The 19,567-nt window shown below is 36.8% G+C and overlaps 1 protein-coding gene across 1 annotated transcript in view; it reads left to right on the forward strand.

Annotated features, from left to right (window-relative positions):
- The window catches only part of LOC128855944 (dedicator of cytokinesis protein 1), an 89,800-nt gene that overhangs the window by 54,891 nt on the left and 15,342 nt on the right, over positions 1 to 19,567 (forward strand). The window contains exons 3-13 of the mRNA XM_054091203.1: positions 1,283 to 1,439; positions 1,758 to 2,027; positions 5,367 to 6,311; positions 6,386 to 6,532; positions 6,623 to 6,821; positions 6,901 to 7,037; positions 7,121 to 7,272; positions 8,666 to 8,886; positions 8,959 to 9,088; positions 9,170 to 9,344; positions 17,005 to 17,118. Of these exons, the coding sequence (XP_053947178.1) occupies positions 1,283 to 1,439; positions 1,758 to 2,027; positions 5,367 to 6,311; positions 6,386 to 6,532; positions 6,623 to 6,821; positions 6,901 to 7,037; positions 7,121 to 7,272; positions 8,666 to 8,886; positions 8,959 to 9,088; positions 9,170 to 9,344; positions 17,005 to 17,118 (2,647 nt within the window). The remainder of the gene's footprint in view (positions 1 to 1,282; positions 1,440 to 1,757; positions 2,028 to 5,366; positions 6,312 to 6,385; positions 6,533 to 6,622; positions 6,822 to 6,900; positions 7,038 to 7,120; positions 7,273 to 8,665; positions 8,887 to 8,958; positions 9,089 to 9,169; positions 9,345 to 17,004; positions 17,119 to 19,567) is intronic.

A 19,567-nucleotide genomic window follows, 5' to 3' on the forward strand; every position in this document is an offset into this window, starting at 1 on the left:
GACGTCAGCCCATCAGCTGATTCTGTCGAATTCTGTCTGTTAAAGAGCTCACCTGTGAAGTCTTTTCACTTTGTGGCGCATATTTTATTTAAATTGGGTAATTCTGTGTTAATTTGATTTTTGAAATACTCAGGACCTTTTGCGTGTTCTAATACTTGGCTTATAAACATAATTAACATATTTAAGCCACGCGACTGGGCAAGGTTAAACTTTTTTCTCCATCTACATATAAAATACAAACGCCACCTAACACCAAATATTTTTTTAAACGAATTGCCAACAACTTTGTTGGTCAGCTTTGTTTTCAAGCCCAAAACAATTTTGCGGTTAATGACCGTAACCTTAGCGCTTAACGCTTAGAAATAATGAGCCGTTTTTTTATTTTTTATTTATTTATGTGTGTTTGTTTTTCTTTGGCTTTTACTATTCTATTTTGAGAAAGTACTATTCACTGTCAAATTTCGCAATAGCTATGGATTTAAAGCGAGGTTGCCGAATTGTGGCAAAATGTGAGAAATTTCGGAGTGCTCGATGCGTAGGTTTGTTTGTACTATAAACACAAAAATATCGAAATATGCACACGTACGTATGTATGTACATAAATATTGGTTAAAAAAATTAACTTTTTTCACAAAGGCCAGGCATTCATTAGAAAAAAGACCGCGTGTGTGTGTTTGTGCGATTTCGTTGTGTTGCGCATGCGTTGAACTGGTTACTTGCGGATCTCTCCTTAGCGGGTTCAACAAGCTAATAAATGCATATACTATACATATGTACATACATATATTTATTTTAACGATATAGAATTTGTTATCTGTTGCTACGCTCATCCTTCCCCGCAGCCAATAATTTCCTACAATATTTCTTGCTCTCCACTTTGGTTAGCGACGTTCCTCATCAACTGGAAGATGTCACTCAATAGGAAATAGAATGTATGCCCATATTTGTCGGGTTAACGTAGCGTATTTGTTGTTGTGGTTAATAACTTATAGTTGATTCTTGTTTTGTTTTTAGTAGTTTGCTCTTTTTTGCTCAGCAATCCATCAACAATTGCGCCACAACTATGTCACACATATATGTACATATGTGTGTATGTATGCGTGCATGTCTACTTACTTTGGGCAAATCTTGCTTCCACATGTTGGCTGCGCGCTTTATTAATTCCCTCCATTTTTATGAAGGCAAATATTTTTTAATTTTTCCATATATTTTTATTTATTTTTTGTTTTACTTTTTCTTATAATTTTTTGTTTTGTTTTAATTGCTTTTACGCTTATTGCAGACATAAAGATCAACGCGGCATATTTCCGAAATCCTACATACATCTGTGCGATTACACAATCATCAATGGCGAATACTGCATCAGACGTACTGAGATCGTTGAGGAAATTACCAAAGTTTTATTGGAATGGGGTTCCATATTGAAGCAGTATTTTTTGGTGAGTGCAACAATTTTATCGAGAGCGAAAATATAAATTGAATTGACCCCAGCTTGAAGAATGTCGCTAGCAATAACGTCATCATCGATGAACATTCAGCTGCGCGCTGATCGAATTTTGTATTCGCAAAAACTTTATCCAGCACTCGACTCGTTCATTTATTTATGCATTGCAATGAATTGTGACAATTTAAGTAGCAGCCCCTCGCTGCTATTCTATGTGTACTAACCCATCGCATTATGATTGTAGTAATCTTTTGATTTTATGTTTGTTTTAATATTTTATGTGTTTTTGCTGTTTTTTCTTCGTTTTTTGCAGGTCACTCATCGCGACTTCAGTTCTATACGCGCAAAAATGATTGAGTTAAATAATAATCGCGCGATGCTCATATCGGGAAATTTGCCCGTAGACGAGATGCGAAAAGTGAAGCTGATGGCCACATCGCAAATCGACACAGGAAACAGTCTGCTGGGCTTGGATATGGTGGTGCGTGACGAGAACGGCGACATACTGGATACAAATACGATATGCACCACGGAATTGTACGAGCATCACATGAATGCGGTGAACCGCATTATTAAAGCGAATGTAGGTTTTGCATTAACATATTTACTTAGCTAATAAACTGCAGTTAAATATAAAAAAATTACTGCATACCTCCATTTACATATTCACATTACTTACATACATATGTACGTAAGCTCAATTAAGTATTTGCATAACATTTTTATGCAATTTATTATTTAAGGTGATTTTTTGTTCTAAATTTTCATATTTTCAAGTTCTGTACCCAGGGGTTTAACATCCTGTGTATTGAGTGCCCAACTTAGTCTTTTAGCTTTTACAAACGCAGGGCAAAGCATGCACCTCACCGCCTTTATTGGGTTTTCGACCGAGATCCTACTCCTATTTGTGGTGTGCGTCTTAATGTTGTTCCACAAATGGCGGGAACCTACAGTTTTAAGCCACCTCCGAACGGCAGATATTTTTTATGAGGAGCTTTTTCATGGCGGAAATACACTCGGAGGTTTGTACTTATCTGCCGAGGTGCGACCGCTCTTAGAAACACCTTTTTCTATCATTTGATGAATCATGCCCGGAGATCCGAACTTGTGCTACGATGGCCGCTATTTATGAGTTATGCAAATTTCCCACTGCGCAGTTGTAGTCTTCTTTTTCTTCTTGATTGGGACGATAGTCGCTTAGGCGATTTTCGCAGATTTTAACAAGGCGCGCAAGTCTTTTCTTTCTCGTCAAGTCCTTCTCTACCTCCAGGAGGCCTTCCTCTTCCTCTGCTACCGCTAGCTGGTACCGCATCGAATACTTTCAGAGCTGGATCGTTTGTATCCATTCGGACGACGTGACCCAGCCAACGTAGCCGCTGGATCTTTATTTGCTGCGCTGTTTTTGTATGTTGTCGTATGGATCACACAGCTCATTCTTTCATCGCCTACGATACTCACCGTCACGCACGTGCAAAGATCCAAAAATCTTCCGCAGTATCTTTCTCTCAAACACTCAAGGGACGCCTGATCGAATATTGTAATCGTCCATCGCTTCTGCGCCTTACGTTACGACGGGCATGATGACAGCCTATAGAGTGTTAGTGTTTTCGTCGAGAGAGGACTTTATTACACAGTTGTCTCAGTTCCTAAATAAACGAAGTCTCTTACCACCTCGAAATCATAACTGTCAACAGTGACGTGGGTGCCGATACGCGAGTGCGCCGACTGTTTGTTTGATCGTTTTGTCCTCGTTCACCGCTAGACCCATTCGCTTTGTTTCTTTATCCAGTTTGGAAAAGGCAGAACTAACAGCGCGGTTGTTAAGGCCGATGATGAAATATCAGCGTAGTACTAGTCACAGTCCCGCGAATGAGCACATCATAGTTTGGTATCGGCTCTCCACTGGCCTTGTATGTCGCCAGCAATTTTGTTTTTTGCCTTTATCCAGCTGCTACCGTCTAAGGATTTCAGAATTTCGTTGCTTTCGTCCAGAGTTAGTCGCGATTGTGTACGCGGCCTTTTGAAGGCTGCCCTAAGTAATTTGTGTTAATTCGCTGTTAAAATTTACTGCGTCATCGACCCCAATCAAGTTTCAATTCGACATTCTTCGTACATGAACTGAATAGGATTTAGTGGGGGAAAGCGTGAGTTTCCTTGCAGTGTAATTGCGAGAAAGATTAGAGAAGTAATCACTTAATTTGAATACAAGCACAGTAATCTCTCAGTTCCCGAAGGACACTTACCCTTGTTTTATTCTTTGGTGACCCCTTTTTTAAATCTTATATGAAATTCCTATATATATTTGGCGCACATAAAAACAAACGGAACTGCTGTGTGTAAACACGACGAGCAACACCAAAAGAAAATTCACAAAGCGGAAGCAACGAAATTTGTTCTGTATGAACGCGGTCTAATGAAACTTTCCTGATATCAAAAGAGTAATTTTGCGGCATCAAAAAATAGTGAGTTATACCAGTTACTAAATAGCAGCGAATCTCGCTCGATAACTTTGTTGTTGCATTCACATACAAATTTTTCGTCAAGCAAGCAGAGCCCAAACATAGCAAACAGAGAAGGCGCCTTTTGTATAGCAAATATAGAAATAGTTGTTAAATTCGTTATTGTAACATTCTCTGCGCACACTAGCAGAATTTCTCATTAGATAACATTTCAAATTTTCCATTAACGCATTCCGTTGTTATTGCTAAAAAAGCTTTCGCCACTCAAATGCCGGTGATCATCAATCATTGCTTGCTAGTTTTAAGTCAATTGATTTTCTGTGCCACAAGATCAAGTGGTCTGAAGTTCAATAGGCAGGCATGCTTTGAAATCAATTGAGATGAATCATTTGTTGTTTGTTTTTTTCGACTTTAATTCAACTAAGGTTAAATAAATGTGTTTTAGCTTGCATTTAAATCTCAAGCTTTTCGGATATTTAGGCTCAAAAGAACTGTATAATTATTTCAGAGTTAAATCAGACTTAGGTTACGTTAGGCTAGGTTGGCCCGTTTGCTTGTCTAAGACTAGACACTCGGTGACCCTAAGGCCCATTGTGATACCTGCATTTGATTTCCATCCCCTAACTAAGGTGCATTTTGCAAATTTCCCAGGTCTTCAAGGAAATAATCACCAAGATATTTGGCACGGCTTGTTTGAAGTGTAGGACATTCGCAGGGGAGGTTTTACCCACTCAATTTCTTCTTCATCTCCACAACGCCTGCAGAAGTTATTGTGAGACGCACCCATTCTACTGGTTAGAGTGTCAATATTGCAGAGTTTCAATATTGTGAGGCCGCTGGTAGTTGATCTGTTGAATCCAAGCAGACATTTTGTCTTTTTAAGATTCAGTTTTGGGCAGCGCGCTTTGGATACTCTGCAGTTAGTAGTCAGAGACCCCTTCTATTAGTTTCCGCGATTACGCTCAAGTCAATCGCAGTGTACAGTTCGTTTAGAGGAATGCGTATGTCCTCTACCAGTCGCTGTAGGTCAAGCAGCTCAGACCTTCCATCATCAGACTTCCAACGTGTAAAAATTTTTTTTTTTAGAAAAGGAAATTAATTCCTGATGTGACTTAAATGTGAAATTTTATTCTGAATATTTTTATTTATTTCTTTTGTTTTATTTCTAAAAAACTTGGCACTTAAAAGCCTCTGAGGCGAATCTATTAAAGGTGGTGTTGATAAATCGGCTGATTTGTTTTTTTTTCGTTCGCCGTGTCTATGTGGCTGTGAGCTCAGAATGAAACAAGGCGAATTCATTATTTGTTTTCTAGTTTCCCAATACTTTGCTTTGACAATCAAATGTACAAAACATTGTTGTTGGTGTAGTGCCCCCACCTTTAATGAATGCGCCTTGAAAGCTTCTCTCTTTTTCTCTCCCTTTTTTTCTAACATACATTTGTTTGCTTTTCTTTCTCCTACAGCGCCCACAAACTATCCAACGTTCCCCACGCCCCCTCAACAAGTATTCGCACAATATCCTGCTGCATGTGAACGCATTCGTCTGCAAGTTCCAAGAAGACTCGGACCTGCTCTTCACACTATTCGATGGCGAATCACATAAGCCGATTAGCGAGAATTACGTGGTGAAATGGTCGCGCACTGGCATCGCGCGCGATATCGATCAATTTGACAATAATCGCGTGCTCTTCACCGATCTCAGCAAAAATGATCTGAGCATATCGAAAATGTATCTTGTCTGCTATGCGATACGTATAGGTGCCATGGAAATGAAGGAGAATGATTCGAAGCGCGCCAGTATAACAACTGCCATGCTGACACCCTCAAGCAAGAAACACTCACAACTCTCGATCAGCTCGAGTGGTTCGTTCAACAGCGCCGAATATATAATGCGGCGTCCATTTGGTGTGGCATGCAAAGATCTCACACCGATTTTGCATAAACCAGAGGATTTCCGCGGAAATTTGGATCTACCATTTATGCTGTGCGAAAAGGATACACTCGATGGCACGTTGCGCAAGCTGATCGCCAATAAAGATATTGGTAAGATCGATTCAAAAATGGCGGTTACCATTGAAGTGTTACAAGGCGATATCAAACAAATCAAAGAAGATTTTCCACGACTACTGCACACAAATGTGCCGCTGGCGCGCAAAATGGGTTTTCCCGAGGTTATATTGCCGGGTGATGTGCGCAACGATCTGTATTTGACGGTGTGCGGTGGTGAGTTTGCGCGCATTGCCAAGACCTCGGAGAAAAATGTCGAGGTGACGGTGTATGTGTGCAATGATCAGGGACAGGTGGTGCCCGGCGTGATGAGTATCGGCGCAGGACATCCACCCATCGACGAATACAAGTCGGTGGTGTACTATCACGATGACAAGCCCAAGTGGCTGGAGACCTTTAAGGTACAATGCGGATTGCCTTAGAGTTTTTTGTTTTTGTTTTTTTAATGTAAATTCTCTACTTTTGATTCACACAGATCCATGTGCCGATTGACGAATTCAAACAGTGTCATTTGAAATTTCTTTTCAAACATCGAAGCTCCAACGAGCAAAAGGACAAATCCGAGAAACCTTTTGGGTTGTCCTATGTGAAATTGATGCAGGATAATGGCACAACGATACTGGCAAGTCATAACGCATTGCGCAAAGCATGTCCGTGGATGTACTAATTCATGTTTTGCTTTTGTTTTTGTTTTTGTTTTTCGTGTTTTTAGCAAGGACAGCACAACCTGGCTGTCTACAAAATCGACCACAAAAAGTATGACAAGAGCAATGCAAATATTTATATGGGCTTACCAGCTACGAATGGTGAATTACAAGGCACCAAACCTTCGTTGGGCGGTTTGTCGCTGTTGCCCAAGGACCAGGTGACTATTTGCGTGAACTTATGCAGCACGAAATTGACGCAAAGTGGTGAGTAAATAGGTCCCTTGCATCTAAATTTCGTTTGGTTCAATTATATAATATGTCATACGTAAAATATTAATTTCAGTGAGCCTACTTGGTTTGCTCAATTGGTCTGCTCACAAGGAAACACTGGAGGAGTCCTTGAACGCTTTGTCAAACGTGCCTGGCGAGGAGGTGGTGAAATTCTTGCAGGACATACTCGATGCCTTATTCAACATTTTGGTAATATTTATTCAAATTGCGCTCTTGCGCTTTATTTCAATATTTGTGTGTATACGAGATTTAATCTCCGCTTATTCCCATAGGTTGAAAATGACGATCCTGCACGTTACGATCAGCTGGTTTTCATGAGTATCATACACTTAATTGAGACAGTGTCCGATCTGAAATATCAACATTTTCTCACCGTTTTGGATGTGTACATAAATGAGAGCTTCTCAGCGACGCTGGCCTATGAGTTAGTATTTTTTTTTCTTTTTAAAGGGTGTTTTTTAGTTGCATGAAAACTATCGATATCGAGAACTATGGTTTGACAACTGAGAAAGTCAAACTGTGTTGACATTTTTGTTAACTAATAGCCTAGGCAGACGGCGGTGTTAATAGGAATTACCGGCGCAGTTAATTCTGATTAAAATTGTAGTATGACAGACGGTTGTTACGCGGATTAGTGAACAGCTGTTTTGTGTATTGCATAGTTTTGTCAGTAAAAGATGGATCGCCGGTGACAAATACGGATATTAGCTGCCCTAATACTAAAAAAATGTATTTATTATTGTATAAAAATCATAGATTACTTTTTCTCAAACTGCTCCGAAATATCAAAATAATTAATGAAATTTTGTTATAGAGCACCTACTCGTCCCTCTCAGTGCAGGTAGGACGTTTTTCTGCTTGCCTTGGAATTGGAAAAACGCATTCTTAAACTTAAAATTAAAACGGAAATGATATAAAATACTTCCTCCTGTTGTGCTCATCATATTATTCCAGAATTGTATTGTTCTTCTCTTTAAAAGTTTTATTATTTTTCATTTACAATAAATATTTATTAACTGCCATTTTCCGGTAATTTTTCCATCGAAAATTCCCCTAATCTGCTTAATCAATCAATTAGTTGTATTTAATTCCTGAGATAATTCCGAAGTAAGTCGTTAATCCCGATTAACGCCACCGTCTGTCTATGCCATAAGATTTGACAATCCATCAGAATCGTTTAACGCCAGAACAACGTTTCCGAATTGTGTAAATTTACTTTGCAAAAAATAAATAAATTTGTTCGCGAAATTCATAGAGTGAAGTATTGAAGAAGATGCCGAAATGTCGATTCGTCGTCGTCTCCTTTTGTTGGCCTTTGACCTTCGGCTACGCGGAAAATTTTACAAAAGGCTCTTGGTATACGTGCCTATAAAATACAGTTCGTGCAAAAATCGAAGCCAAATGACTATCGTTTGCGTCGCATTTTTACTGATTAGGCTAATTTCGATTTAATATTCAGATTTATTATTAGGTCTCAGTGAGTTGATCGTACCGACTACCACCATAACCTAACCAATCCCACGACAGTCGGTTCTACGTAACCGGAACGACCCGGATTTATATCCGGCCAAGGACCGTCACTTCAGCAGCATTCCTCGTATATGCACGAGGAATGTTTATGCTGCTACAACAACAACAACACCCAGACTATAATAAAAAAATGAAGTCCAACAATTTTTCTCTTTAGTATTATCATTTAAAGTTCTGAAGGTCTTAAAAAACACCCTTTGAAACGCTTTTGCCGCACCATAGTATTGTTTTTAATATCTTAAATTTTGGGCTATCACATTTTTTTGTCATTTCTTTACCTCTTACAGCAAATTAATTGATGTACTGCAACGGAATATCAGAGAAGCCGTCGAGCCGATAGAAAAGTCCGCCGATGGCATTGAGATTGAGGAGCGCGTGGAGGTGAAGCGCCTTTACAAGACCACCAGATATCTGCATTACGTAATGAAATTCGTAATACGCTCACGCATGCTTTTCTCAGCAATCAACGGTAACTCGGATTACGATGATTTTGCTAATAAATTGCAAGGTGAGTGCTATTTTTTATTTCATTTCATGTAGCAAACAAGTAACCAAACTTTTTATCTTCTTAAATCAACAGAGTTGCTGGAGATGTTCATAAAAATGATTGCCTGCCCTACCGATTTGTTGAAGTCCGAGGGTGCGCTGCTAAAAAATTTGCACATCATTGCCACGGATTTAATGACGGTTTTCGACGAAGTGCGTCTAAGGTTTGTGTGCAGTTTGATGAGCCGAAACGTTGTGTTTTGTTTAATATAGTTTACTTTCCCATTCGCCTCATTTCCATTTAGCAATGTGATTGTGAATATTTTGCGTCAATTTCCACCACGCCGCCTAACACAATCGAAAATGGGTTGCATAAAGGACTTTGTGGACTCCAAATTGTTCCTATCGCCCGATTGCCGTGCCGTGCTGCTGCCCGTCTTCTGCAATCACATTAAGGATCGGCTTGAGAGCAAAGAAGAGGTATTTACATGCATACATAATTCGTTTTTGCTCCCTCATTATCACTTGCGTTACGTTACTTCCTTTGCATTTGTGTTTAATATAATTTATAATAATTTATTAATATTATTTACTAGTCGCATACGCAAATTATAACATTGACACGCTCAAGTGTTCTTTTTTACACATTTCATTTTGCTCGTCAACTTTAACCTTTGCGTACATGTGTGTGTGTGTTTCATCTAAGCCAACAATTTACAGCATTTTGAACTTTACTGCTGAATTATTAATTTTCATAATTATTAAAATTCATATTTGAAATTATCAAATTAATTCTGCAAGTTAATTTTCGACAACTCTTAATTTGTGACTAAACCTCTTCAAGCATTACTGATTTTATTCATTACAAAATACAATAATTACATAATAATAACAGTTCCACATACACTTCAATGTATTTTTGTTCAACTTTTACTTGACGCTGCAATGTTGTAGATTTGCAAGTGTAAAAAAACTTTGAATTATTTAAAAATGTCAGCCGTTTAATGCAAGGCCCAGCAAAGCATTTGTATATTTTATACTCGTATTTATAGCTCTTAGTCTATAGTGGTCGAAATTTGTATATTGAAATGTATATTAAGTTTAGCATGTTTTTTGTTTGTGTTATGCCCGTGTCTGTGCCTGTTTTGTGCAACAGTTTTTTCAATATCAAGTTTATGCATTTTTGATTGGCATGATTTTAGAGTGCACTAATTTTTTAAATCTTGTTTTCTTATATTTTCGATTTTTTGGGTTTTTATAAATAATTTGTTTAATACATATACATATATAGAGTTTTTGAAACGTATACATGTTTAGTGGTTGTTTCACAGCTGTGCTATATACATACATATTTTATATATTGTAACTACACTTCACTGAAATGTTTATTTAAGTTGATGCACCATAGGCTAGGGTTTTATAAAATTGGGTTTTTTTTGTTGCTTCATGCAATTGAAATTGCCAAGGTTTTGGCTTTATTTACTTACAAATTCTATAGCATTTTGTGTTTATAATGAATGTTGTTCATATGACTACTTCGGAAAAGTTGTTTACCACTTCTCAGTCATAGAAACCTGGCCATAGAACTTTTCACATCTATACAGACGGCTCTAAAACTTTAGACGGAGTGGGGGCGGGTATTTACTGCCCAAAACTAGCCTATCAAGCTGCCAGACCACAACAGAATTTTCCAAGCGAAAGTTTTTGCTGTGGGGAAAGCCGCGGAACTAGCCTACACTAGAACAAGAAAGAACTCAACAATTAATATATATGTGGACAGTCAAGCAGCAATAAATGCAATAAGCTCATATTGTATTAAGTCCGAAAATGTTCGACGGAGCAGGGAGGCCATAGAAAGGCTAGCCGAAAACAGTAGGCTGCATATCTACTGGGTACCTGGACACAAAGGCATTATAGGGAACGAAATAGTAGATGAGATAGCAAAAAGTGCTGTTAGACTACCTTTTGAGCAAGAGAACGACATACCAAAACCGCTAAACACAGTATACAATGAAATGGACGACCACATGAAAAGGCGAGTGGAAGCTAGGTGGACTAATCTGACCACATGCATAACAGCAAAAGTAATGTGTAGAGCTAGCGTTTAAATGCCTGGGAGCCCCACTGTTTGAGGGTCTGGAGGACGTCTCAAAAGCGGATCTCTCAGCACTGCTTAGATTCGCCAAAAGCGCTGACATCCTACAGGTTGGTCTCCATTTGGTATCGCTAAGGACCAAAAGGTCTATGCGTGGCTTATTGCCAACCAGGCTAACCTAACCTAACCTCTCAGTCATAGATAGACAACTAGATTTATTGGAGGTTTGCACTTCGACCTAATGACCTTTTGTGCCCTCTACTCATCACAGTAGCGCATTCAGGCCCAGTTCCCTTATTAAACTTAAGGTTCTGAGCGTTTGTGTCTTTCTTCTGGCTGCAGTTGGCCACACTATAGCGCTACATTCAAGGAGAAGGTGTATCGGAGTCTCCGACGATTGGTCGCAGAAATGACAGGAAGCAGTGGGCCATATCCCGATCATGTGCAGATGACTATTCACTCTGCAATGGCCTGTGAGAATGCCCTTGAGCAATCTCAGTTTATCCTTGGAGAGAGTTATGAGATTTTTAAACCTTTTTTGGTTAAACCCTTTGGGAACGAGTGTCGGCATACAGCCGTCCAGGCCGTGTTACCGTTCCAGACGCGTGTCGGCATATAGCCGCCCAAATTAGTTCGTAGCTGCAAGGCTCGTGACGTCTGTCATTCTGAGCGATAAGATACGCATAGGTATAGTAAAAGAAACACGTTTTCATTTAAAGATATAAGAGTCCATTAGCGATGAAGTCTTATCTTCCTTATGATGTAAACTTACGATGTGAGACGTTGGTAGAGTCAGAACGAATTTCATTGCCAGAGGAACCAGTAGGCTTTTTATATATTTTATATTTTATCGTACCCACGATGGCTAGGCGATCTAGAGATGGTACGTTAGAGAGTGACAGTTCTGACGAATATTACTTTGAATCTGATAAGACGAAAGATGACGGCATTACTTGGTCAAATAGAAGGGAAATCCGTTTTTGATTTTATGAAAAATTTTTCTTGTGTTAAATAAAGCCTTAGTTTTTATAATGTTCAACGTATTTATTTTCTTTATTGCGCATTCCAATATCTCTCGTCCTCAGCAACGCTCGCATGTCGAACGGCTTCGTCCCCAAAGGGTTAATATTTTTTAAAATTTTTCTAGTAGTTTGTTTTTAATATTTTTCTATTTAAAGTTTGTCTGTATAGGTCTATATTCAAGGCGAATTCATTCAGAGTCATGCCACTAAGCCAACAACAACATTTTGTCAAGGCGCCTTAATTAAAGGTGGTGGCACTAGACCAAAAACAAAGTTTTGTATATTTGATTGTCAACGTTTAGTATTGGCAAAGTCGAAAACAAGGAATGATTTCGCCTTGTTTCATTCTGAGCTGACAGCCACGTGGACACGGCGAAAGAAGGGGAAAAAATCAGCTGATTTACCGATGTCACCTTTAATAGATTCGCCTTGACATTTTGTATATTAGAATTTCACGTTAAAGTCGAATACAAAGAAGTGATTTATTTATAACAAATCGCGCACTTTCTTATTATTTTATTTAGTTAAAAAAGTCTTTTGAATTTAAATTCATTACAGAATTTCAATTTGAAATCATAAATTTGAATGTAAATAATACCTTCCGTAATTTAATTTCGTGCTGACATCCAAATGTACACGGGGGAAAAAAAACTCATCTCTGTTTCAACTGCTGCCACCTTTAACAGATTCACGTTGGTTATTTTATAACAAAATTATTATCATTTGAAATTCGAAGCAGTTGAAAAAAAAATTGTATCTCTTGATAGTCATATTTTTAATAACACTCTGCAACACAAAATAATATAGGGAATGAAAGCTGCAAAAAATGAGTCTATCGAACTCCCAAGACGAATTTATATTAACAAATGAATATTTATGAAAATTAATTTTTTAAAACTCGCAATTTTCATCCAAAAAATTTTCGATCTCAAAACATTTTTCAAACTACAAAAAAACTATGCTGTGTAGTGTTAAGTACAACAACCTGTTGTTGTATCAGCATAAACATTCCCCGTGCATATTTGGAGAATGTTGCTGGAGTGACAGTTCTTGGCCATCCGGATCGTTCCAATAATGTAGAACCGACAGAAGTGGGAACGTAGCCTTGGCTAACAATAAATGATGGAAAATGTCCGATTTATAGAAACAAGTCACGGAGCATTAATTCATCGGAAATATACCATATAAATAGAAAAAGTTTTTTCTAATAGCGTTTTGATTTTGAAGTTGTGGTTCAGCGGCACTTTGCGCTACAGCGGCAATATTCTCAATAGCACGTCCAGTGTTTGGTTTGCCCGTTCTTTTTCAATCCTCGAAAGAACCAGTTGGTTGAATTTCTTTAACCAACTTTTGAACTGTCGACTCATTCAGACGATTATTTCCATTAAAAATTCACGAATTTGTGACATGTTATTCTTAAAGATCGACCATTTTCATAATAGGTTAGATTAGGTCAGGTTGACCTGGATGGCTGACAGACATCACATGGAGCTTGATCCTTACGTTTCCTTATGATAAGCCTGCGTTTTTTTTGTGAATCTAAGTAAGCTCTGGAGCTCTAACCCCGAGAGACATGCTAACCTTTCATATTGTATTTATATAATTTTTTGCAATTCCCATCTTGTATGCGTGTGCCGCTAACAAATTGTGGCCTGTCAGTATACCTATGATAATTCTGCTTTCCTTTTTAGACAATGCTAGTACGACCTGGCGTATTTGTCAGCATTTTGTGTACACATGATTTTTGCGGTTTTATAAGTGGCTAGATTATTCCACCTCATGTCTATCCGTGTTTTCATGTCCGCAGCGATGCCTTGGTATATCGTATTTAAAGGTTTCAGTATGTCGTTTTCTTGTTCGAATTGTATGTAAACAGCGCTTTTGGCAATGCCATCTACAATTTCGTTTCCTGCAATGCCCTTATGTCCGGGTTCCCAATAGATGTGACGGGTACCCGTCTGTCTGCGGCTAGTTTGTCTACTTTACACTGAAATTACTTGAGCGTAATCGCGGAAACCAATAGAAGGTGGTCTCTGACTACTAACTGCAAAATTTCCAAAGCACTCTAGTCAAAACTGAATCTTAAAAGGACAAAATGTCCTCATAGATGTTATAATGGACAAACTATTAGCACTTTAGCCAGTTTAATGGATGAAGAGGAAGAAGAAATTGAGTCTGTACAAAACTCCTCCTCTGTGAATGTTCTGCGCTTCAAAGAAGCGGTGCCAAATATATTGGCGGTTCTTTCTTTGAAGACCTGGAAAGTTTGCAAAATGCCTCACTGGAGGGTCGAAAAAAATCGTAAGCAATTTAGTTGGAAGATGCAGGTATCACAATGGGCTACCGAGTGTTTTGTCTTAGACAAGCAACCTGGCTAACCTAACCTAACTTAACACGTTTTTCTATCGTGTAAAATTGTCTACTAAATGTCTAAATCTCTACTTGACAAACGCCAAATGTGACATAAAAAAGTACCGTCTAGAAATCATTCATCCAGGCGTCACTTTTAAAAGACTCTTTGTTAAAATGCCATTACAATGACACATCACCTGCTCGTGCATGCTCGCATATACAAGGTGGCGCAAAACTTATCATCAATTTTGTTTTTGAATAACTTCTGTTTTACTATATTAAATAAAACAAAAACAAAAAATATTGAAGTAATTGAAATCTTTATTCTGGCCTTTACGCGCTGCATTGCTTGTCTGTTTGTACATTGCAGTTATGCATTTTCCGATAGGGTGATTCATTTTGCGCCACCTTGTACTTGTACGAGTATAAGTACTGTGCAAATCGTTTGCCCACGAATTCATATCTCCGTTATTCGAGCTAAACTTGCAAACCCCTTTGGGAAACTTTTTTGGGACTCGTATGGATTAGATTTTAAGCTGCAATTAGTGGTGCCGTAGCCGTAACGTCATACCCGTAACCATAACCATAGCCGCAATATTACAGCATTTGGCGATTCGTCATGCCGTAACCAGAAACAGCTGATACTGAAATAGAATTAATGACAACATTTGCAGTTTGTCATAAAGTAAGTCAACTCACTTTTGGTCGTTCATTTCTAATATTCAAATTTCTTTCGCAAATATCAAAACAAATGTCAGCTGCTTACGGTTAGGGGGAAAGCCAAAATTCAGTAGATACATGCGACACCTATAATACCAGGTATATACCTATGGAATGAGACTTTCAGCTATTAGTTCATAGATGTCGCTAGGAGTACTTTTAAACCCTCTAAATGTCTTGTTTTTTTCGTCTGTCATCTGTCAACAATATTCAGTTCATTGTTTCTTCAGTGTTTCATACAACAATCCATTTTTGTCGCTCTTAAAAATGTCGAGTTTCGTGCCTTCAAACTACGATTTGCGGACATCGTTGATTTTCTGTTATCAATTGAAGAAAAACGCTTCTCAAGCTCATCAAATGCTTATAGAAGCTTATGGTGGACATGCTCTAAGTAGAGCACAGTGCTTCAGGTGGTTTGAAAAATTCCGAAGTGGTGATTTTAGCGTAGAGAACCGTGGCCGGCCACCGAAAAAGTTCGAAGACGCAGAATTGCAAGCGTTGTTGGATGAAGATGATGGTCAAACGCAAAAAATGATGGCAGAGCAATTGGGAGAGACCCAAAAAACCATTTCCAAACGTTTGAAAGACATGGGCATGATTTTAAAGGTCGGAAGATGGGTGCCGCATGAACTGACAATGTGACAATACACCGCCACATCGAACAACAACGACCCGGGAATTGGTGGAGACGTACGATTGGGAACCGCTGGTGCATGCGGCTGACTCACCAGACTTGGCGCCTTCCGATTATCTTTTGTTTGCATCGATGGGCCACGCACTTTCCAAGCAGCGCTTCAAATCTCACGAAGAAGCCAAAAAATGGCTCTATGATTGGTTTGCGGCCAAAGATGGCCAATTTTTTTGGCGCGGCATCCACAAATTGCCTGAGAGATGGGCAAAATGTGTCGCTAGCGATGGCTATTATTTTGAAGATCAAATTTGTAACCATTTTTTGTTAATAAACGTTTGAAATTGAAAAAAAGTGATGCCCATATGTTTGATCAGAATAGCTGATTGCTATGGCCTCGGTACGGCACCACTAGTCGCAGCTTTAGATAGTTTTCATGCCAGCTATATAACAATTTTTGGTTGCACAGTGTAATTGAAAATTTTTATTTTGTGTTAAACTCATACGTTTGTGGGGTGTATAAGTACTATATTTATGTTTTTTGTTTGTGTGTCTCTCATTGTTAACTGAGTGGTTTGGTGTAGCTTTGTGCACGCAGTACAGTGTACTTTACAGTAATATACAAATATATACATACATACATACACGCACATATATGTGTATGCTGTGAATTAAATTTGCACTTTTGTCACCACCCATAATCACCAAATCATCAACGAATTCACCACTTTTCATATGCATCCTCAATTACACATCAAATTAATTCATTCCACTTGGGTGTAGTTGCCTTATTCTACATTTTATGTGATTTTTTTTTTTTTTGTTGTTGATTTTCTAGCAACTAGACACAATTTTAGTTTTATTTTTAAACAAAAATGTAACAAAATAAATTTGTAGCGGCTATAAAATACATATAACGGTTTTTTCACCTTTTCATTTGAATGCTCACAAGATTCACCGCATACCTACACATACATAATTTTAATTTTGGGTGCATACTTACTTATTTTTATTTTTTTTTTTGTGTTTTGGTTTCACAATTTTTGTCTTTAACTTGAATAATTTTCTTTTGCAAGCGAATAGAACTGCATTGGTGTGTGTAACTAATGGCCACACCTGTACACCAGCACATTGTGCACTTCTACCAACTACTGACTTACATACATACATACATACATGCACACAACCACATCTTACTATTTCTCCTCCTTTTTTCACATAAATATGTATTTGTTTTACCTTTACGTGCTCGTTCGTTAATCTATTTGAAACACTTTTGTGTATTCGCTTTCTGCAAACTGTTTTGTGTATCAAATTGTCTAGGGTGACTCGAAATCTGATATATGGCAACAAGAAAAGAATCTCTCGAAGGCAGCAAAAGTCCTCGGACAGTTAAAATCACATCTGCACACACGTGAAACAACTGCCAAACAAAAGGTAAAAACAATAAATTAAAAGAAAAAACAAAAAAAAAAACAACAACTATAATAATTCCAACACATAAATACGCTTAAGAGCCAAACAAAAACAAATTTATATACCTACGCACAATAGGAGTTTAAGCCAGCCACACAGCATCACACGACAGGCGCAACGGGTGGGTGGATTCACTTATTTTGTTTTGGCGACGTGCGCTGTGGACTCCTTGGCTTTGTTCATTATGGTTTTTTTTTTGTTTTTGTAATACATAAAATAGCACTCCAGTAAGTACTTCTCATCAGTTTCCTTTAAATTTATATATACATGTGTAAGTGCGTTCTTCCATTTCTCTTCACAACACAACCACAAACACACATACAGGAAAAACTACAGTATTTTGTATTTGTAAAATGTGGGACGTGGGCAGAATATTTAAGCATTTTTTTCTGTTTTAAATTACACTTTTATTAACTGTTTGCTTTTTGGGTAAATAAAAAGTAATCAATACCAACGCTTTTTCAATATTTAGCGCATTCTTAGTATTTAATTTTGCAATGAGTTATTTGTGCAATTAGCTACAGATACATACATACTTATATGGTATACTATACATATTTATAAGACTCGTGCGATATTTCCTCATATTTGTTTTGTCAGCTTTGCTTTTCATTAGCGCTCGGCTTATCTTTCATTAAATTTAGTTAGCTGTAAGCATAATTGTGTGGCTACGAGCAAAAAAAGCCTGAGTTGAGTATCTTGCTTTGCATAAAAATCACCTTATAAATCTGTATGTTGTACTGAAGCCAACAGAAGTTTTTATTATGGGAGCTTGAGTCGCTGTAGTGGTTCATTTTTTCTCGGATAGATAATAAAATAAATTGAAATAAATTCTAAAAACGGTTTACAAAAAACAAAATTAGAAAAACACAAATAGAAATAAAGAAAAAAAAAAAAATAAAAAAAACTAAACAACAAAAATTAAAAAAACATTATAAAAATTGAAACAAAAAAAAATTAAAAATATAAAAATTAAAAAAAATATATATAAAAAAATAAAAAAAAATATTATATTAATAAAAAAATTGGGGAAAAATAAGAATTAAAACAAAAACAAAATACACTATGTAATAAAGAGTGATTATGCTACTGTGGTCTCATTTTTTTGAGCGAGATAACAAAATAAATTGAAATTTAAAGAAAAGGACGTTAAAATAAAAAGAAATAAAAAATAATAATTATATAAATAAAATAAAGTATGAAAAACAAGTAACAAAAAGAAAAAACTAAAAAAAAAATGAGAAAAATAAATAAAAAATAATATAAAAACAATAAAAAAAAATAATAAATAAATAAAAAATAAAAGTTAAAACAAAAAAATCCACTTGTAATTAAGCTACTGTGCTCTCATTTTTTTTTAGTGAGATAACAAAATAAATTGAAATTCTAAAAAAAATCCTTTAAAATAAATTTAAAATAAAAAAAAATATAATAATAATTAAATAAATAAAAATAAAAAAATAAAAAAATAATAATAATAAGAAAAGAAAGAAAGACAAAAAAAAAATAAAAATAAAAAAAGACAAAAAAATAAAAATTAAAGAAAAAATAAAAAAAAGGAAATTAAAAAAATTTTAAAATTAAATTTACAAAAAAAAACAACTAATAATTATAAAGAGTGATCAGTTTAGAGGTATCCGATTTTAAATTAAAATAAAAAACGAAATTTCAAATTGATTGAGCAATCTTGCCTACTTTTATGTAGAACCATTCGTGAAATTTATTTTTTTTTTAAATAATCCCAACTGCGCCCCTAATTCGGCCATCCGTAAACTCCAATTTTGAATGACTCGCTGGAGGACTTCGATCGGTATCTCGTGAATAACTTTAGTAATATTGGCTTCCAATGCCTCAATCGAATCTGGCTTATCCACAAAGTATTGAGACTTTCCATACCCCACAAATAAAAGTCGTGGTGTCCAATCCACTGATCCAAGACGAAAGATAAATTGCTCACCGCAACGGCGACGCAGTAAATCCATTGTTTCACGGGCTGTGTGGCAAGTTGCGTCGTTTTGTTGGAACCAAATATTGTGGAGATCACGGGCTTCCATTTTCGGCATCAAAAAGTAGTTTTCAGCTGTCTTGAATTACATATTAAATTCTTTTGATTAATATTAATAATATTGATATTTATTTGCTGAGAACTGTAACCAACTCGGTCCTGTCGTTCATCCTCGAAATTAAATTATTGTAATTTCTATTAAAAATATTCGTTTTAGCCTCATTACCTTGTTACTTTACACTTTAATTGGTTGCCTCTCACGATTTGAAAATTTTGTATTTGAGGTAGTACTAAATACTGGTAGTACTGGTTAAATACTAATTTTTGATAGATATTTTTTAGGAATTTTTTTTAAAGAAAATAAAATGCGATCGTTTTGATTTTATAGTATGTTATTATTGGCAT

The sequence above is a fragment of the Anastrepha ludens genome, chromosome 2 (genome assembly GCF_028408465.1).
Source record: "Anastrepha ludens isolate Willacy chromosome 2, idAnaLude1.1, whole genome shotgun sequence".
Taxonomy (NCBI): domain Eukaryota; kingdom Metazoa; phylum Arthropoda; class Insecta; order Diptera; family Tephritidae; genus Anastrepha; species Anastrepha ludens.